General features: G+C 41.7%; 2 protein-coding genes across 14 annotated transcripts in view; both read right to left on the reverse strand.

Annotated features, from left to right (window-relative positions):
• Nucleotides 1-230: 230 nt before the first annotated feature.
• Nucleotides 231-16,579, reverse strand: FUT11 (fucosyltransferase 11). Of its 3 annotated transcripts, none has more exons than XM_056495024.1 (5): nt 14,917-16,579; nt 13,055-13,680; nt 9,245-9,530; nt 6,917-8,913; nt 231-349 (listed from the first exon to the last, which is right to left on the reverse strand). In XM_056495024.1, exons 1-3 carry the CDS (start codon nt 15,604-15,606, stop codon nt 9,383-9,385), a joined length of 1,464 nt encoding a protein of 487 aa, XP_056350999.1. In that variant the 5' UTR covers nt 15,607-16,579; the 3' UTR covers nt 231-349; nt 6,917-8,913; nt 9,245-9,382. The 3 variants fall into 3 exon arrangements, with proteins under 3 accessions (XP_056350999.1, XP_056350998.1, XP_056350996.1); XM_056495023.1 differs by having other exon boundaries at nt 6,917-7,077; nt 8,803-9,530; XM_056495021.1 differs by having other exon boundaries at nt 6,917-9,530.
• An 816-nt stretch (nt 16,580-17,395) lies between these two features.
• Nucleotides 17,396-25,977, reverse strand: part of SEC24C (SEC24 homolog C, COPII coat complex component) — a 37,966-nt gene continuing 29,384 nt past the window's right edge. For all 11 annotated transcript variants that reach the window (XM_056495007.1, XM_056495005.1, XM_056495006.1 and 8 more), the window contains 10 exons: nt 24,805-24,921; nt 24,169-24,339; nt 23,684-23,780; nt 23,283-23,428; nt 22,761-22,899; nt 21,852-21,970; nt 21,288-21,467; nt 20,451-20,642; nt 19,936-20,025; nt 17,396-19,499 (listed from right to left, as the gene is read on the reverse strand). In XM_056495007.1, coding sequence (XP_056350982.1) covers nt 19,359-19,499; nt 19,936-20,025; nt 20,451-20,642; nt 21,288-21,467; nt 21,852-21,970; nt 22,761-22,899; nt 23,283-23,428; nt 23,684-23,780; nt 24,169-24,339; nt 24,805-24,921 — 1,392 coding nt within the window. In that variant the 3' untranslated portion in view covers nt 17,396-19,358. The remainder of the gene's footprint in view (nt 19,500-19,935; nt 20,026-20,450; nt 20,643-21,287; nt 21,468-21,851; nt 21,971-22,760; nt 22,900-23,282; nt 23,429-23,683; nt 23,781-24,168; nt 24,340-24,804; nt 24,922-25,977) is intronic.

Here is a 25,977-nt window from a genome sequence, read left to right on the forward strand (position 1 = left end):
GCAATAATGCCTCTCCTGAGCCTCTTCTCCAGACTAAACAACCCCAGCTCCCTCAGCCCCACCTGATAGGAGCCTCTAGATCATTCACCACCTTCCTTGCTCTTAATTGCTCAAATGGGTCACAATCAAATTGTTCAGGGAACATTATTCTTACTGGCACACAAAAAATGCCTAGAGGCTTTCTCCTTTCCTACTACTAGCCTTTAAGAACATAAAGAGGCCTTAATTACTTCTGCCTTTGTCACGCAGTCGTAGAACATCCTGATCTCCTCGGCACAAGGCGCGTCGTTGAAGTCATTCTGTTTCCAGCAGGCCATCATCACTGACATCTCCGTAATGCACGTTGCCTCTAAAACGGAAAGACACAACCAAAAACCTCGTGTTTGGGATTTCATTCTAACAACCTCCACAGTGCATAAATCTCAAAGAGCTTTAAGACGGGGTAGAGGCAGGTGAGAAAATACATAACTTAAGATCCCAGCTTTGCTTTGGGCAGAGAAGTTGTTGCTAACATAAAGCAAGCCCCTGCAGCCATCCAGCATCTGACTGAATCTTTAAGGTAAAGGCAATGCAACGTGTCTGACCCACATACGACGCAAACTCAGGGTTGCGGTGTGAGGGAGCGATCCTTCCCACAGAACCGGGCGCCAACTCCACGGCCCGGCCCGGCCCCTCCTGCCCTGCGGAGCACCAGGCACCGAGCTCTGCCCGGGGCCCGGCCTTCCCCTCGCCGCCGGGCGCTCACCTGTCCCCTGCTCCCGGCGGTTCGCCACCTTGTCGGCCAGCGCCAGCGTCCGGGGCGGGCGGAGCGTCGGGGGCCGCTTCTGGTTCCGCCACTGCCCCGACACCCAGCGGGTCACCCAGGCGGGGTAGGCGGGCGCCGCCATGGCCGCGCGCGGGCCCTGAGGGAGGGAGGGCGGCGCAGGGGCGGGGCCGGGGCCGGGCCCGCCCCATCCTGCCCACAGGGCCGGGAATAGGCCGTGGGCATGGAGCAACGCCCCAGCTTCCGCATTGGGCGGAACCACCCGGTCACCGCCCCAGCAAGCTCCGTCCTGAAACTCCTTCTGCGGCAAAAGTGACAAGGAGCAAACACACTTCAGCCAGAGCAGCAGAAATCGTGATCGTTTTAAGTAATTCAGATGGAATTAAAGGAATCACAGCATGGGCGAGGCTGGAAAGGACCTGAGTGGGTCACCTGGTCCAACCTCCCTGCTCAAGCAGGGTCACGGAGCACATTGCACAGGATTGCATCCAGGCGCTTATGGAACATCCCCAACGAGGGACACTCCACAGCCTCTCTGGGCTACTCCAGTGCTCGGGCACCTGCACAGTAAAGTTGTTCCTCATGTTCAGGTGGAGCTTCCTGTGCATCAGATTCTGCCCGTTGCCTCTTTTGTTGTGCAGCACCACAGAGAAGACCCTGGATCCCCCCCATCCCTTTGACACTCTCCCGTCAGGTACTACAGACATGGATGAGGTTCCTCTCACTTGTCTCAGGTTCTCCTGCAACAGCATAAAAACGCTTCTCAAACTCACATCACTTAGCTCTGTCCCTCATTTCTCTCCATTACATTACAAGCTGGATCTCCCCCGCATTGTTCCTACTGTTCCTTCCAAGAAGATACTGAAACTGCTGCTTCTGAAATGGCAGCATCATTCCCACAGCCTCATACTCAGTGGTGGAAAAACTATTGTTCCCAGAAGTTTCCTCCCTAGGTCCTGGAAGTCCTCAACTCATCTGGCACGTTCTGGAGTGCTTATGTCCCCATCTGAAAAAGGCAGGCAATACAGAAAGCACAGGAATATTCCAAGGGCTGGAATATAAACAGGTCTCTGCCCAGCAGGAGAGACAAGGCAAATGCAGAAAACTGAGGAGTTAGATACCAAACACTGGGAACACAAAGCATGTAGATGCTCATTGTGCAGCAGTTCCTGAATATGCCATTTACCACTGTATCAGGAACTGCTGTGGAGTCCTCTGACCTTATACAGAAGAATAAAAAATGCTTTTCTTTGCAATCTTTTTTTTTCTACAGGACACTGATTTGAATTAAAATATATTCAACCTCCTAGACATAAAACCCAAAACAAAGCACTCCCCTTTGCCTAGTCAAGGAAGTTAATGACACTTTAGAAATTCTGTTACCTTGAGCTAAACATCACCAGACCTATACCACAATATTCTCAATACGGTTACTAGAATTTACTGCATCTGCTGACAATAAATCCTGGTATATCCAACTCTATAATTATTTCTGTGTTACTTCGAGTCCAAATTAAAGAGTATAAGAAGATATGTTCAAGTAAACAGAATATTTTTTTTAGCTCTCTTCTGGAAGTGAATTTCAAACACTTTCTGGAAGTTCTGAAACATTTTCATAAGCAGGGTGTTTCTCTATTTCAATTTTTTTCCAAAAAGACAGGAAACAAGCTATCCTTTGAGCTTGACTACCAGAAGAGAAGAACACAGGCTGACACCTTCAAATTAGGCCAGAAGGCTTGCACTGTGCAACTCTGAACATTGGAGACTTTGAAAACCCAAGACAGGGATATGAAATACATTTCAGTATTCCCGTTCATGTGAGGTTGAGCTACTCTTGGTTTTTCCTCTTCTAGCTACCCACCTTTGCCTGCTGCACTTGCCTCCTGCAATGCCTAACTAGATCGGCACAGAAACAGTAACAAGGAAAGACAAAAGTACTAGGACTTAGGAAAAGCTGAACTTCACTCCCTGTAAATCCCTCCCTTTTTCCAAATTACATTAGCTAATGGTGGCAGCACCTTCAAGTCCTTTCACCTTCAAAAGCTGATTGCTCATTTAAGTAATTCCAAGAAAAATGAGGTGGATGAGGAAGGGAGGCTGAGAAACAGAAAGGCAAACTACACAAGGAGAATTGTAATAGCTTCCTGTAAGTTACTGCTATCTGCATTAGAACTAATTTTTTGGCATCAGTCCGGTATTGGAGCATCAGCCTAAGAGATTCCCAAGCAGACAGAATAAGGTACATGGTGTCTGTACACACCATGCAGGGATGTCTGAAGCAGGAAATAGTTTTATTATTAAACATTATTTTTTAATATTACACATTAATTTTAAGGGTGGAACTATAACAGGGCTGTGTTACTCAGCAGCCAAATGTCTCTACAGCCTGGTGATAGCACCAACTCACTAATGGATGGGACAGAAGTGCTGACTTTATAGGGACAGTCAGAAACCAAATTCCCTCAACAGTGAACCCCAGAGATGTTTCACTGTGAATCCTGAATGTACAACTGTAAAAACCATGTAATATTTTAACTTTCATTAATTAGCATTTACAACTTTTTCTCTTGTATCGACACACTTAAAGCTGAATCCTAGCTTGCATTTCAGCTGGTCAAATCCAAAATAACCACAGACCTTAAACTATTAATATTAGATTTGAAAAGAATACATATCACAACTGAATAAGGGCTATGTATGGTGCTACAGTGAATGCTATGCCACAATTAAATAGAATGCTAATAAGTGCTGTGATAAAATACACCCTTTAAAATGAGACTTATCTTAAATACCTCTTTAAGAGATGAGAAATCACACCATGTATTCTTCACTTTCTAGTGTAGTTATGTAAAACCTCCAGGTAACTGCCTAAAAATCAGTTAGGGGATGAGGCTAAGAAATCAGCTGTAGTGGAAAAAGCATAGAGTTGATATCCATGTATTTTTGACTGCCTGGATCCAGCTTTCAGGTAAATTCCAGTATATTCACACAAATTTATCTTGAATACACCAGTTCTTCTCATACCAGTTCATAATGTCCTCACCTATCACACTTTATTCTCATCTGTCTCACCCTCACCTCCTTAAACCAACTTAATTAGAGATGCCTTAAAATTTAAAGCACTTCCACTTTAACTTTAGTAGTGAAACCAACCAGTTTGCTAAGATTCCAGGTGGTTCAGACTTGACTCCTGCCTGCTGAGCTATTGTGTTTGGACAGTATTAGCACTTAATGCTCTTATTAGCACAATCCATACATGCACTGACAATTAGACGTGTCACACCCCATCCCAACTCCCACACCAGCCCTCATCCTGTGCTATCTCAATCAGATCAGCTGCCCTGTATTTTTCTGTCAACCTTGAGTAGGTCTGAGCTGCCATCCATAATCCTTAATTTCCAGGATCTAGGAAATTCAGCCCATTTCCACTGGAAATTACCTTATTTGCCTCCTTATTTGCTCAGAGATGCCATAAAGTATTATCATCTACTCTGATGCACTCCAAGATCCTCAGAACCATCTCTAGCTGAGACACTTGCACATTCAATAGGTCTTTTCTGCACTAAAAAATGCATTTAACAGCACACAAATTAAGATGCTAGTGGTGTCAGAGCTCTGGAACAAATCCTGCAGCTGCATTCCTCTTCATCCTTCCTAATCCCTCTGCAGGGCCATATATCTCTCACTGCCAGCTCTGAGACAATGAACCATAAAGAGAAGTACAGTTTGTTACAGTCTGACGCAAGCTTTGGCTCAGTTGGTCATATCACTAAAAGGATTTTGTCTCTGATTAATTTCAACCTGTCAAGAGAGGTCTCCAGGCAGAATGAAGGAACCTGCCACCCTGTACGTTGCCAATTAATACAACTTCCCAGAAGGTGCCTGGAGATCCACCAATAACCTTAATTAAATACAACAAAATAGACGACAATTAATCATTAAGGGAGTGGCTCTCTTGGGACCATGGCTGAAGAGTGTGTATGGCAGAACAGTAAGCAAGGCAGATGGCTGCTTGTGTCTAACACAGCAATGCCTGTTAAAACTCTGATGTCCCTGATGGCTGAGTTCCAACTAAATTTATCCTGTCCCCAGTAATTTAGAAGTTTTTCTTCCACACCATTTAAAACTACCCTCAGTCAAAGTGCAAGAGGGGCATTTCTGCTGATTCACTTTGCAAACCATTTCCAGAGAAAGTAGCTCATTCTCCTTTCCCTCTAAACATATAAATCCACTGTTGTTTTGGTATCATTCTACTTATCATTAGAGAGGAGCCAGAGATCTTTCAGTTTGAAAATTATTACAGTGACTGAAATAAGAAAAGGCAACTCTTTCTGAACTCCTTTTGAGTTCTAGAAATCATAAAAAAATCAATATTCTTCAGTGAGGTTATATGTTTCCTACAAATTGCAGTCATTGCTAAAAGACAGAAAACATAGACTACTAGTCTAGTAAATAAAATAACTGGCTTCTAACTGAAAAAATAGGCAGCATGTGGTATCACAGTTTTGGCAGAAGAATGAGATCTGTGGCTTGTCCAATCAATGCAATGCATTGGATTGCTAGATTTTTAACCTTCAGTCAGCTACTTGTTTCTCATCTCTCACCTCTCAGAGGGCATAAATTTATTCTACCTTGCCAAGTCAATTCTGAGACACAGCATCAATAGAATCTACTGGTGTTTCATGTAAGCAGTTATGAGGAGATAATTATTTTTAGAACATTAATGCTAGTGAATAAAACTATCCTGACAGCTTTGAAAGCCTCCCTCTAGTCACACAGTAAACAGACACAATGCCTGACAAGCAGTGAAGCCACTCACCCTAGTCTGTGTTTACATGGGAAATCATCTTCAATATTTGGTATCTTTGATAAATCCCCGATTAGTCTCAGTTTTTATGAATATGGGTACCTGCACTGTAAGAATATGATTAAGACAAATGTTGAATCTATCATGTTCTGAGTATCACATAGCCTTCCAGTAGTCACAATATGAGTGATGACATTCAGCCACCACCTTGCTGGTTTGAATTTAAAGCAGTGAGAAATCCAGTTAGCAGCCAAGAACAGAAATTAGGAACCTTTTTCCAAAATAATAATGCTGCAGTGACCTTCTTCCTTGTCTGCATTCACACATTTGCATTAGTAGAAAGACAACTAGGAAGGTAAATTGAATTCACTTTGGCTACAACTGGCAGTACATGTTGGCACTATATAGCAATCCTTTGAAATGCATTATTAAGTAAATTAACTACAAAATCTTCAAGGGTATGAGACCCAGCTTCTCCTCCTGTCTCCTCCAAATAACTGGAGAGAATGAAAGGAAAGCTATGGTAAAATGTTTACTCAACATTTTGTAGCCCTTGCTGTTCAGAGCAGTAGATGCTGTGAAGGTCGGTCAGCAGCCTCGAACACAACTGCAACCACAACTCTTTATCCAGCTGGACAGGATTCCCATCTCTTCTGTCCCTGCAGAGTTTGCCTGGCAGCTACATGAAGCATTCACATCATGCACTGAATAAATATTACAGCCTTAATTATTCCACACCATACATAAAAAGTGAAATAAATTTATTATATTAATTGAGGCAACACACACACAGTTTATAAATCATGGAAGTATTGTGACACAGGGGAGACGAAAGCTACAGGAAAAACCACTGCAGATACAAAAGAAACAAGGCTTGGGTGAGCTTCACAGCTAAGAGTGGTAGCTAATACTCCTTACCTTTTGAGAAGCTCACCTCCTCTAAGACTGTAAAAATAGTTAAACCTAGGAAGACACTAAAAACTCAGAAAAGAAAGCGATCAAATGACTTGTGACTCAACTACAAACTGGAGGCTGTACTTCAAAAACCAGACAAAACCCAGTAGCAAAGTTACTTTCAGATCTGTAGTCTTTTCATGCCCACTTTAAGAAGATAGATGACAATCAGAAATACTCATGCTTGGGAACAGCCATCAAGCTCAAAGCAACAGCCTCCTGCAGTACAGACACAGAGCAAAGCAGCAAAGGTAACTAACAAAATAACCTGCAGGACTAACAAAATAACCTTGCTGGCTGCTGAGTACAGGAATTACATAGTGGTGAAGGAATACTCGGTTGTGAATAAGAAATGAACAAATCAGGGCCCCAGGGAAGAAGCTTTTACCTACTTTGGTAGCTACTCTTCAGCTTGTACCACCAGATCTTCAATGCTACTGTTAGTTGAGAAACATGCTTATGCTGCTGAGCAGGAACACAAAATGGGGCTTTGGACATCATTCATCAAGGACTAAGCAGGTGCTGATGCACATACTCACACTGGTACTTCCTCCTGTTGGGACAGTGCATTTAATGCAGCATGACATAAAGACCTGGAAATTATTATAAATGCTGCACTTCTGAAAAATCTACTTAAATTATAGGATAAGATAGTAAAAGCAGCATGTGCTAGTACCTGGTTCTTACTTTTTTATGTTTAGTACAAAAAGCAAGATCACAATTTGTCCTTCTGGCCATTCCACCAAATACTTGAATAAGAAAGTGTTTTGAGATATAGCTAATTAAAAGAATGCAGTTAAAGAAGACATTTATTTTCTATACAGAAACTTGAAATTAAGTAACTGAAGGCATTAATTCAAACAATTTACTTAAATATCATTAACTTGTTTAGTAGAAGTCAATATTCAGAACTAAAGCAGCCTTAATTTGTTTTATCTTAATTTACTTCTCAAGCAAATGGTCCTGAATACACATCTATAATTTTTAATCTGATTTGATCCAGTTTAACAATTAATTGAGATATATTCTCTTAGGTATTCATGTCTCCTGACTAACTGAAAAAAAGGAACTTATACTGATAAATGCATTTTAGCTGAAGAATCACTTGTTACTGTTATTACATTCATCTCCTAAAAACAATCAGGTGAGAACAATGTACAATGTATGCATTTTCTAGACTTATAAAAATCCAGTGATAGTCATGAGTCTGGTGTTTGCTGTCAAGGTGACCTGATTTTGACATGGCAATATTGTTATGTCACCTGAGAAGCAGACATTGAGATGATCATTCCCTATACTGGTATATACCTGCAACACCATATCTATAACATTAGGAAGGGGAATTTGAGGGGAAAGAAAAATATAGTAACTGATCTATACTAAGTCCATGCATTAAGCAATAGACTGTGATGTAATTAGGGAGAGAATTTAGAGTCACTGCTGTTCCTAACTTTTACTGACAGACATCAGACTTCTCATAGTAATGCATAAACTGCCTCACAAGATCAAATTACACAACAGACTGAAGACTTTCATTACCAACAATCTATCTTAAGCACAGAAACTCTGGCTCTTTAGCCAGTTAACTTCTGAAGGAGGAGGGGAAATGGAGAAAGAAAACAGCATTATACCATTAGAGACATCATTGCAGCGTGGCATATTTGTGTGTGCTTTTAAACCTGTGATGCTGAATTAATTAGTTTCCCTCCATTGCAAGATTAATTATTTCAGAAAGATACCCACTATGGCAGGGAACAGTGGAGTTTATTTATCCCTGTAAGCAATACAGGCTGTGAAGCAAGGAAGATCTATCCACATGGAACTCTGGTCACAGACTAGGATCACAATGTGTTAGGATTGGTAGAGATACAATACCATCTCAGTGCACCTGGTTCTGATCACCCATTTCAGCATACAAAGACTTGTATCCAAACTGCAGAGACCACTGGAAAGGCATCGTTGTTAAAATGTATTTGTCTTGCAGAAAGCTTTACATATTCAAAAGGAAAAAAATCCAAGGCCCCTGAATTGCTAGCATTAAGGAGATAACAATAAGTCAAGATTACAGATTTCAGATATAATGTAAACTTGAAAGAACCAAAGCATATTTATTTTGTTCTACACAATACCAGGTAATACGCTTTCTGGTGTGAAATACTTTGTTGAAAGTTGCAACTTAAATAGTTCTCCCATCTCATTGTGCATATGATCTGCCAAGTAATCAAAAGAGGAAAATTAGGCAGAGAGTTAAGTGACCTGCCCGCAGTTGTTCAGCTACCTTGGAAAGGAGGAGTATTTGAGGCATGTCACCTGGGGAGAAGAGACTTTATTGCAGCAGTTTCATAAGGCACGATTGCTCTTCACAGATGTGTCTTTTGTAATTCCTTCACTGGAAAAGCCATTTGTTAATAGCAGCTAAAAGTACATCTTAATGAAGAGAATATGTGATTGATAAAATACTTAAAAAAAAACCTAATAATCTGAAGACTTAAAAAAATCCCTGAAATAACTTAGGGCACTTGAGCAAGAGCCCGAAGTCATGTAAGACTCAATAGAATACAATGTAAGTATAGCAAATGCAAAAGGAAAGTAAATTCCTCTTTTGCCCCACGTGTTGACACCTGCAAGTCAGGAGTGGCTTCACACCACAGAGCTGAAACTCAAATCAAAGCAGTTGCTAACATTTCCACTGCTGAAATCCAATCATAACAGAAACTTACTTCATGCACCAGAAAAAATGGTCTCTGTGAGAGGTTTTTTGGTTTTGTGTTTTTTCAAGGCAAACATTTGAAGTGAGGTAAGAATTCAGAGTCTCAACTTTCAATGCAATTTTCAAATCAAGCTCTTACAAAGATGGGTCAGTGTTGCCTTGTCCTCTTGAGAAAAATCTCATGCATGTAGTCCCAAAATCTTCCCTGGTGAGACTCATTGTGATGAATCATAGCAGTGAGGGCCTCACCCTGATCAAGGCTTTGCCAATAATCCTGCAGCCACATTTCTTTCCAACTGAAACAAAAAGAGACACCAGCACAAACAATTAAAAAACCAAATTAGTCTGCAGCTGTAATAGCACTGAAACCATATTTTTCTTTCCCTTAAGGTGAAAATAGGCCCAGAGATGGTCATAACAAAGTATGTTGTTAGTCTGCCACTGTGCTCCAAGTCATTGAAAGAAACTTGCTTTGAAAATTCTCTATAGCAAATATAAGTTCACTGTTAACTTTACAACATTCTAGAAATAACAGCATATACTATCACTACAAACTCAGGTTACACATGACAGAGACAAAAATCATTATATTCCTTAACACAGATTCTATTCTTTATCTCCAGACTACATGGTCAAGTATGGGCTGTCTCTTCTTCACTGCATAATCTCAACCTTTTCATAGTACAGACTGCATCACTGCAAATTTCAGCAATTGTTTTCCAGTGCATGACCATGTGAACTACTTCTCTCACTTGTGTTATATCAAGGCATGCCAATTATTTACCTCTTCTCCATTATTTCTGCTACCTAGAAACAAATAACAAATTTTGGAAAAAAGTACCAAAGATGTTGCTCTTTATAATATATCCATATGAATTACCCAATACTTGTTAACTAGAATACAAAATTTTTTCCTTCTTCTTCCTCCAAATCACAGGAATAAGAACAGTGGCTCCTGCCTTCCTCTGTACACCGTAACTGAATCCAATGTGACTGCACTGCCTGGAAGCAGATCTCACCTACACTCCAGAAAAGCTGCAAGAAATGCACAAAACATCCCAGTGCCTGTCCTTAAGGAGTGGCAGCCTGTACACCATGGGAATCAGCTTCTGTGGTCAACAGCTTCACCTGTGATGGCACATTTCTGTAGAGTACACCAACACAGACCCCAAAACAAAGCCTTCAACACAGATTCCAATGTGAAGGATCATAGACAGAGGCTTTTTTCTGCTTTAAAAAAGAAGTATCTTCCAAAAGGTTCCTTAGCACCACTAATGCACTGTGAGATCACATTGCCTACCAACTAAATTCATTATTCTTTGTTCAAGGACTGCCAATATGAGTTACTTGCTTTTTGCAGCACTGAACAAGTGCATGTTTGGAAAATGAGTTTACTTGCATAAAGTACTAGACCCAAGACTAAGTGGCAGCAAGGAACAGAAAAAAGGAAAACATTTTCCAGATGAACTCTACAGAAAAAACACCAAAAGGAATTCCAATATCCAAGTGAAGATTTATTAAAAGTAATTTAAAATTGCTGTTATTTTTCTTTCTTTTAAGAAAATAATTTCACTCTAATTTTGTAAATTGGGAAAAATCAGTATCCCAGGATGAACAGGACCATACAAATCACCACAAACTACCAATTACATACACCTGAAACATTATTATTATAAGATACAGATTTATCCTTCATCCTGGATGATTATGGGGTTCTATTGCAAGCACCATCTTACACTGTTAATGTTTTTTATCATCAAAAATAAACTGACATCAACATAAAATAGAACTAGCAAAACCACGATGGTTTCACAATTCCTTTATCAAAAGGCACACAGGTTTCTCTTTTCCTATGCCACCAAAGACGAAAACTTTTGCTAACTGAAAAGAAATTGTCTCTTTTTAGTGTTCTTATAGTTACATTCTCAAACATCCTGCTTTTGGAAAATGAGTCCTTATCAATGAAACAAGCCAAAAATTTCTCATACAAAGATGGCAGTTTGAGTATAAGTGGAAATTCTGGTTTCCATTAAATGGATATTATACTCAGCAGCAGCACTGCAACTTAATTTTCTGTACAAAGCAGCTAAGAATTCAATACCTTGTAGTGGCTGACCACAACCTGACACATACAACTTCTTGTTCTACAGCTTTTTTCCTTAAGCTCACTTGAGAGTGAAACCCAGCAATCCAAATACAAGTGAGGCTGTAAGCATTAGGATTTAGACACCACATCTCCACACATACAGCTAAAGGTGTAAATAGTGCTCCAGCTACATACATCTACACGGAGAGAGAATCTGATTGCAGCAGCATTCTGACAATTCAGCATATCTGTCAACACTAAAAACAAATTACATCTGGGAATAAGGGTTACAGAGCATGCAAATGTGTAGTGTAACCTTACTGTAACTGGGTATATGCTCTGACATAAATTCCTTTGTTGTCCTCTGAGTTCAGAAGGCTCCAGAACCACAACTCTGTGTGTGTTTATAGTCAGACCTTGGTCTATCACTTGTATCCCTGCTAGATCTATGTCATTTTTCCACAATAATGTTTTCTAAAGTAAAAAAAGACTCAATTGACTGGCTCACTAGGCAATCATCTAAATTGATCACACTGTTAAATAACATTACTGTCAAAACTCAGACAAAAAAATGGAAATGCTTAGCTAAAGTCTAGGTGGCAATTTTATGCTATTGTCACACCAGTTGGACTTATAAGTAATCATGTTTCATTTTACAAATAAAATTGGTTAAAGCTTAGATGCTTATCAGATAGAAACCACTGTATTTCACAGAAGATGCCCACAATCATGCCTTGGAAACTATGGACAAGTATCTTTATAAAGTAAATAGCAGTGAATGTAAAAGCTTCCCTGGAATTTTTCATGCATATGAACAAGGAGAAGAACAATGAGACACGGAAACTGCCACGGGATGAAACTGTAGCTTGAATTACGGACCAGCTATACCCTGCTGATGAGCTCTGTGAAGAATGACAGAAGCACCTGAGCCTGCAACTGGCACTGGCAGCAACTCTGCATGTGCCTTCACAGGTACTTCTCTACTGCCATCTGATGCTCAAACAGAAAACCTACGAAAAAGTAGGAATACTTCTACAGAGTAGGATGCTGCACAGCTAAGAAAAAAATCCCAATATTTTGCTACCGAGACTGAGAAAAGACATTACTATAAAAAAGCTCCAGTAAATCAGTCAACCAACAGAAAACAAGGGACAAGAAGCTACTCAGTCTATTCTGTGTCCTGCATAGTCCCTCTCCTAAATAAGTGGGATGGCATCCTTGAACACAGCCAGAGTTTTGTTGCACGAAACTGCAACTAAGTCTTGTATTCTGTGTAAGCCTAATTTCTGCTCTGAAGCCTACGGGAGTCAACCACGCCTACAGTGAACCCTGGCAACCCTATTCTTAAAGCAGTACTTTGTAAGGAGGTAGAGCTGCTTTTGCCTCAGGGCTGCCAAGTGCTTTACCATCACTGTACTGAAAAACATCCCTCCCTCAAGCAGAAGCTAAGATAGACAAAGGATAACCCCATTGCCTGAGGTAATAGAGCATTTTAACAGAATATTGGGAGTGTCTCACACTCCTCTTTCAATTGCTACCACTACAGACCAATCCTCTTGTTCAGCCTCAGCTTTACACAGTATTAGCAGGACTCCTACACCACCCACAAGACATAATATAAAATGTAACTGGAGAAGTAACAAGAGTTCCCTTAAGTACAAAGCCTTATTAAAGTTACAGCTCCTGTTATTCGAAGCTTTTTTCCCTTCAAAAGTCATAACACTGGCACGTCACCTGTCTCCCTCAGAGAGTTCTTCCACACTTCCAAACCCAGGGGTTGGCATAGGACATCCCATGTGCTTGAACTGAGCTATATGAGGTCTGGGAGCTGGAATTTTCCCACGAGACTTCTTGTGCTCCTGCTCCTCTTTGACCCGGGTGTTCTCCTTGTCACAGATGAAACACTCGAAGCCATTCAGGTAATTGGGCAGAGTCATGTCATTCACACCCCATTCCCGCTTCTCCAAGCTCTCTAGCAAAAACTGATTTTTGATTCCATCAACGTTTTTATACTGTAGATACTTCAAATATTCCTCTCCATTTTTGTCCAGGAAATCAAGATACTTTGCCAGCTCTTGGGGGCTATCAAAATCATCGATAAGAATGATGGAGAGGTTGTTTGGCATCCAGTCCCGCACAGCTGGGGAGCCTCGGTACACTGGGACAGCCCCCAAGTGCATGGGACGCCACAGCTTCTCTGTCATGTAGTCATCACATATGGCATTCTCCAAGGCCAGATGAAACTTGTACCTGGCAATGAAAGTCATAAATTCAGAATCTTCTGTAGTGGCTGTAGAAGTGTCTCTCAGTCGCTCACTGGGGAGCTCACGGTTATGCAGGCATTTCCCATAGGAGTCAACCTAAAACAACAAACAGCATCTTTACAAAGTGATTTGTTCTCCTGGAACTTGTTTTCAGACCTTGTAGTTCTTATAAAATTCCTAACTTGGATCAGTTCATAGCTATGTTAATTAAGCTTCATTTTCACTCCAATTTCTTTCCCCTGAGACTATTCTCTTATAGCCCCAGTTCTACAAGCTATAGAGAAAACCAAGTGCTGAGTTTCAAAAACAGCATTAGACACACTACAGACTGAGGGGCGAGAGGAGTGCACAGACGCCCCCCAAAAATTTATTTATTACCAGATAAATCAGAAACTGGCAAATAAGGAACAGCATTCAACTCTCTGTGAATTTAAACATCTTCATTCTACTTCAGAGATACAGTGCTTCTCCAAACAGTTATTATACATAGTTCCAGCCAGTCTCGGCAAGCTGACAAAATTTTTTGTTAACTGAGAAAAATTGATGCAGGAAAAGAATGTCTAAAAATACAAGGCAACATGCTTAATCTGGAACCTGCACCGTACTTTGAGAAGACAGTAATTTTTTATAAATTCTTTTGCCTTTGCTTCACTACTTGGTGCATGATGGCCTTACACAATAACTGAATCATGACTAACAGAAACAACGGAAACCACTGGAAAAACTGGCAAAGTCTAAAAAAAGATTTATTTTTTTTTTTAGTCAATCTAATATTCTTCACACTTTTAAAGAGAAGAAATGCAGTATGCTTTTTTCCTGCTTGGAAGAAACGACATTATTTTACTTTATGAAGCTACTCACCATCAGCTGTACCATAGCAGTACAAACCATCATAGAAACAACATAGTCCTACCACAACACAGGAAAAGAAGCAGATTCTCACAACAGAGCAACCTGCTTTTTAACTTCCCTCCTGTACTTTCCAACGGGAGTGAGGCTTCTAAAGGGACAGACTTCCTGTATGCTAACTTCAAGGTCCAGAGATTTCCGCAACTTCTAGCACTTGATCCACAAGATCCAACTCCACATCTAACATCTGCGTCAGGCCTACCTACTGACATGCGGTGTAGTCTAGATCGCGCTTTGGGAAGGAATACAACTAGTTTTTCTGTCCAGCTTGTAGTCAGCATGCATCCCGTTATGATTCGTGTCTCGGCTAAAAACAAGGACAAACAAACCCCATTAAAACGAAGCGGTAGAGGAGGGCAGCCGGGTGTTCCCAGCTCCGAGAGCAGCACCACGCCACAGGTCCCGCGCACTCAGCCCACCTACCTGGATGTACTTCATGAGCTCCCGCACGTAGCGGTCCCGGTCCGAGGGCACATCGCAGTGGGACTGCATGTACAGCACCGGGCCGTAGCCCTTCCGCCGCCACGCGTCCTTCTCGGCCAGCGGCACGGCCGGGGCCTGCAGGTACGCGGTGCCGGGCAGCCACTGCAGCGTCAGCGGGTAGTCGGACTCCCGGCGGAAGGTGGCCGTGTAGTTGAAGAGCCGGATGCCGGGCGAGTGCGAGAGCACGTAGTTGTTCATGGGGGACTCCTCGTGGAAGAGCGCCCAGGTCTGGTGGGATAGGCGGGGCAGCGGCGCCTCGTACGCCCTGAAGTCGGTGCCGTAGAAGATGAGCGCCTTGGTGCGGCGATGCCCGGCAACCCGCCGGCTACGGGTGACGAGGCAGGAGCCGCGGGGGCAGTCGATGCGCTCCGTGTCGCCGGGGAAGTGCGGGAAGAGGCTCCCGCTCCACCACAGCAGGATGGGCAGCGCCTTGTTGCTCCGCGTGTCGTTGTTGCCGGGCCCGCGGTACGACGCGGCGGCCACGAAGGCCGCGCCCGGCGGGACGACGTCCTGCGCCCACCCATCGGCCCCGCACGGCTCGGCCGGGCCCTCCGCAGCCACGGCGCTCCAGGCCAGCGCCAGCGTCACCCACAGCCCCGCGGGCCCCCGGCCCGGCCCGGCGCCCCCCATGCCCGGCCCGCCAGCCCCACCCCGCCGCTCAGGAAGCGGTGCCGGGCCCGCCCCCGGTGGTGCCGTCACGGGGGCCGGGCCGGGCAGGAGCGGCGCCGCCTTCCCCGCCTCTCTCACCTCGTGCTGGTCACTGCACCTCGGGAGCGGCTCGGAGCGACACGGGCCCCAGCTCTGGCAGCGTGAGCCCTGCTGCAGCGGCTCCACGAGTGCCTCATTGGCAGCTCCCTCCCAAGCCCCTGGACAAGAGCTGAAGCTGCTGTAAACCTCTCGGCTCTACCGCTCCTGCAGCCGTCTGTGCTGACACCGGCCCCGCAGTACCTGCAGCGGACAGCGATAAAGCCGAGCTGCTCTCCGGAGGCACCTGCAGAGAGAGGGCTCCTGGACCAAGCAACAGGTCAGCTGTTTTAAGAAGGAGCACTCAGCTCAGCTCCTCCTGGAGACCATAAAGGGAAGGAACAGAAAACACCTTTTACTAACAGAAATCTTAGGTTTGGTTTTTGTTGTTTTGTTTTGTTGTTTCTTTGGGGGTTTTTTCATATCTATAGGTAGTTTTAAAGCTCCCTTGAAATTTGCTTTTCTACGCCAACCTTGAATAACTCCTACAGTATTAAAACTATTCTACAAATGGGAAAGTGGTTTGGGCTACACTATGTAAATCCAACAGACATATTCTAGAATTACCACTCAGTTGCTCAGTTACACAATTGCTAAAAGCTTCATATTAACTTAAGAGATAATATAGTATTTATGAATTACCAGTTATAATACAGGATATTAGTAGGGTCATAAGGCAAAAAGTGTTCTTCAGCTGTGTCAGAAACAAATTAAAGAGGGAATCGTTTTCCTTTCCTTTGAAAAGTTAGGTGTAGACACTGCTTGGGCCTGCTCCAACAGCAGCACAGCATCCTCCACAATGTGAAGGTAACAGACTAGGGGTTCTCCAAGGCAATTTCCACAAGCATCAGTATGTTCTGCACAATTTACTCCACACAATTAATATACAAGATCCGTAAGGTCCATCATTATCACACCAGTTCTGTGGCAGATTCCGGACGTAAAGTACATTCTATAAGAGAGGAATCTCAAAAATATTCTACAGCAAATTTAGTATTATTGGATATTTAGCAATGATTGTCTTGTGCTTTCATACAGATTTGTCATAAGGTTATCAGCAAACTGTACAACAGCAATATTCACGGGTACAGTCAAGATAACACTGCCAGTTCACTCCGAACTTTATTTTTGCAATTAGCAACACTCCCAGCAAAAAAACCACAACCCAACAAAAAAACCCATAAAACAAAAACCCCAAACCCTGCCCTCCCCCAAAAAACAACCCCAACCAATTCACCCAGGTGCCCTTAACTCTGAAATATTAGTGTTTTTAAGACTACAGAAGCCATTAACTTGACATTGTCAGAAGCTAAGGGCAATATCTGCCTAAGTAGACCAAAAAAACCCCACCCAGTCAATGACTCAAGCTGTGTTAGCAAAAAAGGGAATTTCTTTGTGAAATAGAAATTCAGACAGGGCAGAAAGTCAAAAACCAATCATCTAAATAAAGGAACACCGAGATTAAACAGTACCTTTTGTCTGTTGACTCTTGTTGAATTTCTTATCATTCAGTGCGAATAACAACGACAAAAAAAGAAAGACTGAACTTGGTTAGTAGAAGATTGGATTGTAAAGGATCAATGAGCTAGACTTCAGCCCTTCCCATTTTCCCCCTCCCTCAAAATACAGGGTTTGGAAAAATAAGCAGTGTTTATTTACTAACAATGACATAAAATACATCTTAATATATTTTTATTTCTTTACAAATTAAAAGATGCATTGGAAAAACAAGTGAAGAAAATGAAAGCTTCATTCATGATTTCATTTCCATCCCCACACCCCCCAATATTAATACTAGAAATTAGTATTTGTGGAAGTCTGTGGTTGCTGTGCATTATATTCCTGGGAAGTTCTTTTTTTCCCTCTGATTAAAAATCCTCTATTTTTTGGTTGGAGGCAGTACGTGGAGTAAAAAGTCAGCCACATTCATACAAAACCGCTGAAAGTTCTGTCAACTACATCTTGAAAGAGTTTCTCCATTACAATTTTCATGTTCCCCTTTCTGTGTAGTGATGGGAGGGAAGACAAACTAGCAGCATTAGAAGAAAAATGGATTTATATACATGCTACAGGACATGGAACTAAAACCACAGCCAGATATTTTTCTGATCTTAACAAGGACTTTCCTATGAAATATCAAGCCCAGATAACGTGTTCTCTAATCCATCCACATTCTTCCTTTCACTTTTAGTGCTATTGGTAGCTTAAACTCCTGGGTATTGGAAGAACACCTATTAAGTGTTCAAGTTAAAATATACAAGCCCCCTTTCAAAAGTGAATAAATGAAGCCCTTAGAATTCTGAATTTGATTACACTAGCTCCCTCTTCACAGGAGTCTTCTCATCCACCCTTGCAAAATGGAGCAGCAGAGAAGCCTAAGTGGATGGATTAATTTGTCTGAGGTATTTTAGTTTAACAAACAGGCTTATAAAAGGTTTTGTGCAAGCTGATCAGTAGATAGAATGTGGAGGGTACAAACATCCAGTAATAAAACTCTTTGCTATGGCCCAGGTGCTGTCAATAGCCAAAATCAGGTACTTGCAAGACTTATTACAGTACAGTCTAAATCTTAAGGTTTTGTATCCCCTTCCTTGTAGTCCAGGGTACAAACCAATCTCAAATTCAAGTCAGTATAAATTAACTTCCTGCTTGTTTGCTATGATTCACAAAAATATGGTTGAAAATGGCCATTTCCTTATCATCCAGTTCCTATCATCCAGTCCCCCATCACCTAGTTAAAAGTATTTTCTGCTTAGGGTTAAGAAGCTTTTGTTCCCACCATCATCTGACAGATAGGTAAACTCTGCAGGAGAGGTCATGTAACATGGATTGAGCAGGACAATACAGAGCCGTGCAACAAGAAGGAAAGGAGTCACCACACATGTCAACAGGAAGTATCATCTCTACTCCTACACTGTTCAGAAGCTGTTGATTTTTGCCCACTGATCTACTGATTACTCCATTACAGTTCTGCACAGCAACTTATGGTACAGGGAAGATTGTGGAGAGAAGTTTGCCCTGCTGCCTGCTGGCTTACTGCTCATTTCATTTTTCATGGCTTTCTGGTTGAGACAGCCACATGATACATCTGCGCTGTGACAGATCATGTTTCCCTCTTTAGAGAAGAGAGAAAATGTTTGGCTGCTCCAGCTCCCATCATCTGACCTGCCTCTTGTCCTCCCCACCTGTGCATCCTCTTCACACTTGGAGCATGCACACGCACCCACACAAATGCACAGCAGCTACCAGAAGTTTTGAAGAGTTATCGCTTTTTCACCCGATGTTGAATCATGTACAGTGAACTGAAAAAAACCCTACATTCATTACAACAGGATTAGCGAGCATGGGGTGGGGTGGGGTGGGGGGTGAACTCCTGCCAAGCACAGGAAACAATTTAGATGCAAATAAAAGACCTGGTATCAAAGGCCTTTCTTTTTTTTAGCCCTCACCAGGAAAATATTTCATCTCTCATACGGGATTGGGAAAGGTTGAAAGGATTTCTGCTTATGCAATGTGTATTAAAAATTATGGAATTGTACAGATTTCTATGTTGTCCTTTTTGAGGGCGCTGGGCCTTCTGATCAGGTCATTAGTGGAGACTGAAATGTCACTGCTGAGTTCTAGCACCACTCATTCCTCTAGCTCAGTAGCTGCCGAATCTCCTTGTGCATGTGACACAGGAAGTCCACATATGAAGCCCCCCCAGTCAGGCTCTTGTCCTCTACTAGAAAGTGTTTGAACAGCATTTCCAGCTTATCTTCTTGCTTCACAACTATCAACTACAAAAAAGCAAACAAAACAAGAAAAAAAACCCAACAGTGGGTAGAATTAAAATTAGTCTTCATGGGGAAAACAGAGCAAAAAGCTAAACACTCAAAACCCAAAGATAGCCAGAATCACAGCATATATGGCTTATGTGCTTTGACTTCTGCAACTCAGCTAGGTTAAGCCTCAATCCTTTTTGAACAGAAAGAAAATACCATATATGTGGTTCATATAATAGTGTATTGTAGCAGGTCTGAAAAAAATGAGTTTTAAAACTATGGTAAACACAAAACTCCAAAACTAGTGAAATTTATTTTCAGATTCTTGAAAACTTTGAATAACATTTACGAGATTGAGAAGACTAAGTTCAAGACTGCAGCATTAGCAGGCATCATCTCACTCTATTAAGAGGGAAGGGGGTTTAAAGCTTTAAATGGGGGACATTTTTACCTTCATGTAGCGTGATCTCTGCCCTTGAAGCATATCAACAATAGATCGCACTTTCTTTGAAAAGGGGTTTTCCAAGACTGGCAGGGTACTCTGGAATGAAAGATATCCAATCTCCATTAGTCTTGGGAAGTAGAACAATGTTAAACAAAAGTTAGCAGTTTTGGCCTACCACATAAGGGTAGAGAAATATCTACCCCCATTAGCATACAATCTCTTTGACTTCAACAACTTAAAAGAGAATATAACATGAATCAGAATTGAAGTTCAACTATTTATTCCATTTAAATATTAACTGTTCTCTTCACTGTTAGTGATATGACTTGTCAAACACACCTAGGCACAAAGCATGCCTGACATGCCTAGACTATCAACATTTCCGCTAGTTTCATGCCTCTGCGCTTCTCTAATTTCTATTATGAAAGATGAAATGCTGTTTTTCTCTACTGGCTTTCTCATTGCTTCAAGTTTTGGGTGACTATCACAGACTCTAGCTCCCACACTGCCATCCAGCTCACCAAGGCATTGCTAATTTGACTGAAGGATGACACTCCGAAGAGGTTCTGGATCAGGCCCTGCTGAACGCTGACTCCCACCCACACAAAGATGTTCAGCCCGTTCTCCAGCAGGTAGATGTCCCCCTTGGAAAGACGCTCCTCGGAGTTCCGAATGGCTGCTGGCAAGGAATCACTGTCAACATCTGCTTTGGTCTGTTTTACAGGGAAATAAAAATTAAAGTAAAATAAAGGTTATAAAACAAGAACATCTTATGAAGTCCTGAAAATTTCTGCCATGAAGACCCCAATGATTTTCTTATTTCTAGGACTCTCAAGATTGCAATAATTGTGACTGAAGTAGCATCTTCCTTAGTTTTCTTACTCAAAGTGACACAGAAGCAGTTCAAAGACTCTTGGTTAGCAAAAGAGAACCTAAGGCTTTTGTTAAAAGACTCATTCAAATATCACCTCCTGGAGTAGGAATGTAATTAGTTTTTAGTATTATTCCAGCAACTATGGTAATGAAAAGTCAGAACAGTATGTGGAGTTAACTTGTAATAGTGAAAATTACTACAAGAAGTTGTAAGCTTTAGGACTTTTAAAAAAGACTATGAAAGTGTCAGAAGTGTCTTCTTTGCCACTAGTCATACGCTTACAGCTCAGAAAAAAAGTATCCCCCAAGAAATTCACAAGATGCAGTAACGCTGAGCAAAATTAAGTGAAATATCCCAACAGATGGCAAATCCCCGAATACTTCTCAAATCCCCTTCCCTTGCTAAAATATAAATGCCAGTCCTTAAGATGAGTCAATGAAACAAGAGCAAGCCTCAAGTGCTAAGAAGATCTTGAATTACTCACCAGGGGCAAAAGCCTGGGATAAAAGAAAACATTTGTTTCAGCCACATCCATGGATGTCACTAACTGACGGATATAGGCACGGTCATCTGTTGTGACCTCTGGGCCAGGCTGAAGTACATCACTCTTCAACACACAGTTCAAGTACACAGGAAGCAGCTTCATGCATTCGGGGAGGATGAGCTAAAAGTCACAAGCAGACAAAGCCAGTCAGCTGTCTTGCTGAATAAGCTTATGTTTGACAAAATGGGGCTTGCATGAACCAACAAAGTGTGGTTCAGCCATGAGGAGTGAAAGCTGATAGTCTACTTATATCATGGACTGCAAAAGAAACATAAAACCTTTCCCTGAAGCAGGCAGTGCTCCCTGGGCTCCAGACAGATGTCCAAGAAGCCATTCACAACTATAGTTTTATTCATAGTAGTGTATCTACTTTCCTGAGTCTCCTTTTTGCAAATTTCTGCTGAGGAAAGGAATTGACTTTTTTTGAGCAGGCTAAGTGAGAAGAAGCTGTAATCCCTTTTTAATTTCCAAGCCTGGGATTCAAGTGAAGGCATTGGCGTTTACCTGGCCAGCAGAAGAGGGACTAGCACAGTTCTTTCGATAGCAGGCTAGGATCTGGGCACACTGGTTGATCAGTGCATCTCGTACAGTCTTCACTGGACTACTCAGGACTCCACGATATGCTGCACAGAGAGAGGAAAGAGACAGACTGCTGTCAATGAATTGCTCAGGAACAGCAAAACCCCAACACTACTTCCACAAAGGAAATCCAAACAACTATTGTTTATGGAAGCCTTTATTCTTCCTGCTTCAAACTTGTAGGAAAATGATGATATACTCCTATTGATAACCTGAAAAAGCATATTTACTCCATTTTATTACATAATCTTGATCTCTCTATCTCCTATAATTGAAAGTACAGGGTGCAATAAAAACTCCTTTTATAGACTGGCCATCTTCCATTAATGGTCTGAAAATGGACAGTTTCTTTCATTTTAATGACAATAAACATACACAGCTCTCAATTCTGTTGGATTTCTAGGCTTTTACTGCAAGCTAGAAAGGGTAAATAGGGTACAGTGCATAAGTATGACATTTAACCCATACCTATGAACAAGGGCCACCATTTCTTTCCTATTTGAAAGCAAAATTCTGCAACAGTTAAGAAATGAACTAAAACAGCCAAAAATAAATACAGGGATGAATTCAGACAGCTGGCAACACCAACTGTTATTAAAAACATTTAGAAAATAATTTGTATGAAGAATAAGCCTACACCCTCCATCTGTACCTCTCGTTCTAAGCACCAATACAATCATCACAGCTTTATCCTCTTTCCCATAACTGACTGAAGTATCAGAACTGCCACCTGACATTTGAAGCAGGAAGAATAGACAGGTGTCATTGTGTGACAAAACAGGTGTTTTAGCAGCAGTTAAAGGCTGCAATTCTCATTTCCCTACTAACCCTTACCAAACTTAGCCAAGTAGTTGATGAGGGTGTCAGTCTCACAGTTCCGATAGAGGTCAGCGAGCTGCGTGCAGCAGTTTAAGGAGAGGTTGTGAATGCGGAGTCGTCGCTGTCCTGCACAACTTGTATAAAGCAGAGCACACTGCAGGAAACAAAAATGGCAGGAGACAGAGAAATAAGGTCCTGCTACAGTAAGAAGGGTGGGGTCAGAATATACTTAATTAAAAGCTAGGACTCAGATGCATGAACAAATAAGGTAACTAAAAGACTTGGACAATAAGCTAGAAGTACATGCTAAGAATCAGTCAATGAAAGGTAACAAGTAGCAATTTTAGCAATTGTATTAAGGGATCTGGTTTTAGAAAACAGGACTGTAGTTTGGAGCAGTCTAGGTCAGCCTCAGAACAAGTATGCTGGAAGGGTATGGTAAGATGCAGAAAGAAAGAACAAACAAATCCTTGAGGAAGTGTCTAATAATTCAGATCATTTGTCAACTCACTTCTTCTACAAAGCCTTCCCCCTCACCTGAAGCAGTGCACCACTGTCTTCACTCAATTTATCATCATGCTTGAATTCCACTGTGATTGTTTTATCACAGTCCAGACCTGCCATCTCTACATCAGTTGTGTTGCTCATATAGAAAGCTCCAAAAAAGTCAGTTGCTCGAATACCTAAAAGAGGGAAAAACCCAACATGAACCACCATTTTCAACAAAATACCAAGAGAGCCATCCTTTTGACTCTGACACCAAGTTATCCTGACAGATTTCAGCAGTCTCAACAAAAGTATTACAATTCAAAAGCTTTAGCAGAGCTTTTGGGATAGCCTAGTCACCATGCGTTTTAAATCACAGGAAAATTTCTTTCTTCCCATAAGACACGGTTGAAGTGGTCAATTTATGAAGATTCCTCCATGCTAACACCCACCTGTGCTTGTGCGCACTCTCATCACAGCATCAAATCCCACTTCTTTCTGGACATCCCTTCTCAAGTCATTCAGGAATCTGTACTGGTCTGTCTCCAGCTAGAAGACAAGCAGTAATTAAAAGTTTCAGACTTGCATAAATCAGACTGGCTTCATAAACCATAAAGTAATTTAAAAGCAGGTACTACCTCCTGTGGTCTTACTTTAGAAGTCAGCCATGATACCAGGCTCAGTGGCCTGCTAATAAAATACTGTGCTAAGAGGTAACAGCCTAGCTCTTCCTGTTGGGTTTTGTTATTAAAAGAGATGTTTGTATAAAGACACAAAGCTACCAAATCATTTTGCTGATTATCTTGAAATTTAAGTAGCCATTTACTACCAAAGAAGTACTTCTTCATTATGGCTCCCACTATGAAAAAAAGAACTCTCAGCTAAACAATTCTTTTCACTTGGATCAGATACCAGCCTGAGTCAATGTTGCTCCTACCTGGAAATACGCATACTTATAAATGGAGCCTCCTGTCTGGTAAGGTACCACACCCAGTGTGGCCACATCCAAATACTGGTTTGGAAACAGGAATAGATCCACACAGCAGCCCTGGGCCACACAGTCCTTGGCCAAATTGTTGTAAAAGCTCGTCTGTGGTTGAAACAAAGTCTAAGAAAGGAAATCAGAGATGACATCAGCAGTTTGTGCAAGAAAAGCAAAGTGAGATCCCGTTTATAATCCCAGTCAATACTCTTTTATACTTTAAGTCTTTCTTCAGGGAAAGTAGAAACATCTAAGTTCTCCCTGACTCTGACTTTGAAGAACTGTATATTATTATGAAAATTACTACACCTTTTGCTTTAATTGTAAGTTCAGAATATTTACTTTAACCCAGATTTGGTGTTTTACCCTGTGTAACAATCTAGAGCTAGCTCTTCTTGTTCTCAGACTAGAGCTGTCCTTATGATAGCTCTGCTTGGGAAGAGAAGATAAAAGTGGAATGTTAAAAGATATTAGCTGGGACAGTTACAGTATGTGCTATCCTTGTAATTTTTTAAATGCTGTTTCAATTGTTTTATTCCATAAAGATTAAAATATACATCCTTATGTAAGGATTATGCAAACCATTATTACCTTTTCCTTATCTGTGTTGATCAGTTTCCTATCATCCCTGTTCTTTAACTTCCCTGGAGCCTCTGCAATGGGCAGAGAGGTGTGGAAAATGAAGAGCTTGCCAGCACACTCAGCTGCCTGCAAGAAAGTGAGTGCAATAACAGAATTTAGAAATATTTACAAAAATTGTAAGGGAAGCTGTGATTCAAGAACAAACATTCAAGCACTCTTTTAAAGTCAGAGTGACTCTATCAGACACACAGGCTCACTGTCACTTGGTTACATGACTGGTGTCCAAGACAGGAAGCACAAATTACCAGTCAGTTACAGAAGAGGAAGTCTGAGTTCTACTGGATTTGTGCTAATTCCACAGCAGGGAGAAAAGAACTTTCTCCAAGGAGTAAGGACACAGATATGAAAGGCTTTGTGCAAGCATGTTTGCACTGTCTTCTTCCCTGGCTTGCAGCTACTGAATTTGTGGAAAAAAGTCACAGAAATGGCAAAGAATTTTGTAATTTGAGCTTCAACAGATCACACTGGTTAATGTTTAATAGGTATTTTCTCTAACATATACAGCACGTAAAAAGTCAATTAGCAATTTTTACTATACCTTGATTGAACAATTGTAACAAAAACTGAGTTTAAGAGAGACTTTTAAGGATCATTCCCCCTGTACTCAGCACTGGTGAGGCTACACTTGACATTTTGGGCTCTTCACTACAAGGACACTGAGATGCTGTACCATGTTCAGAGAAGGGCTATAGAGCTGGGGTCTGGAGCACAATTCTTGCTTGAGGAGTGAGTGAGAGAACATGGGTTGCCCAGCCTAGAGAAAAGGGAGGCTCAGGGGAGATCTTGCTCTCTACAGCCACCTGAAAAGAGGCTGTAGCCAGGTGGGAGTCAGCCTCTTCTTCCATTTAATATGGGATAGGACATGAGGAAATGGCTTCAAGTTGCAGCAGCGGAGTTTTAGATTAGATATTGGGAAAAACTTCATAGAAAGGGCTGCCAACCGCTGGAACAGGCTGCCCAGGGAAGTGGTGGAGTTACCACTCCTGGAGGCATTTAAAAATGTGTAGAAGTGTCACTTAGGAACGTGATTTAGTAGAGGACATGGCAGGACTGGATTAAAAGTTGGGCTTATGGTAAAAGTCTTATCCAACTAAAATAATTCTCTGACTGATGTGATGGACA

This window comes from Oenanthe melanoleuca, chromosome 6 (assembly GCF_029582105.1).
Source record: "Oenanthe melanoleuca isolate GR-GAL-2019-014 chromosome 6, OMel1.0, whole genome shotgun sequence".
In the NCBI taxonomy this organism is placed as follows: Eukaryota; Metazoa; Chordata; class Aves; order Passeriformes; family Muscicapidae; genus Oenanthe; species Oenanthe melanoleuca.

Excerpts from the sequence above, each read along its gene's own strand:
- FUT11 (XM_056495024.1), bottom strand. The coding sequence starts at position 15,606 with ATGGGGGGCGCCGGGCCGGGCCGGGGGCCCGCGGGGCTGTGGGTGACG. Across the intron at positions 13,681-14,916 it reads AGCTCATGAAGTACATCCAG|GTTGACTCCTATGGGAAATG; the intron begins GTAGGTGGGCTG and ends TTGTTGTTTTAG. Across the intron at positions 9,531-13,054 it reads GAACTCTCTGAGGGAGACAG|TTGGAAAGAAATGTGGCTGC; the intron begins GTGACGTGCCAG and ends TTTTTGTTTCAG.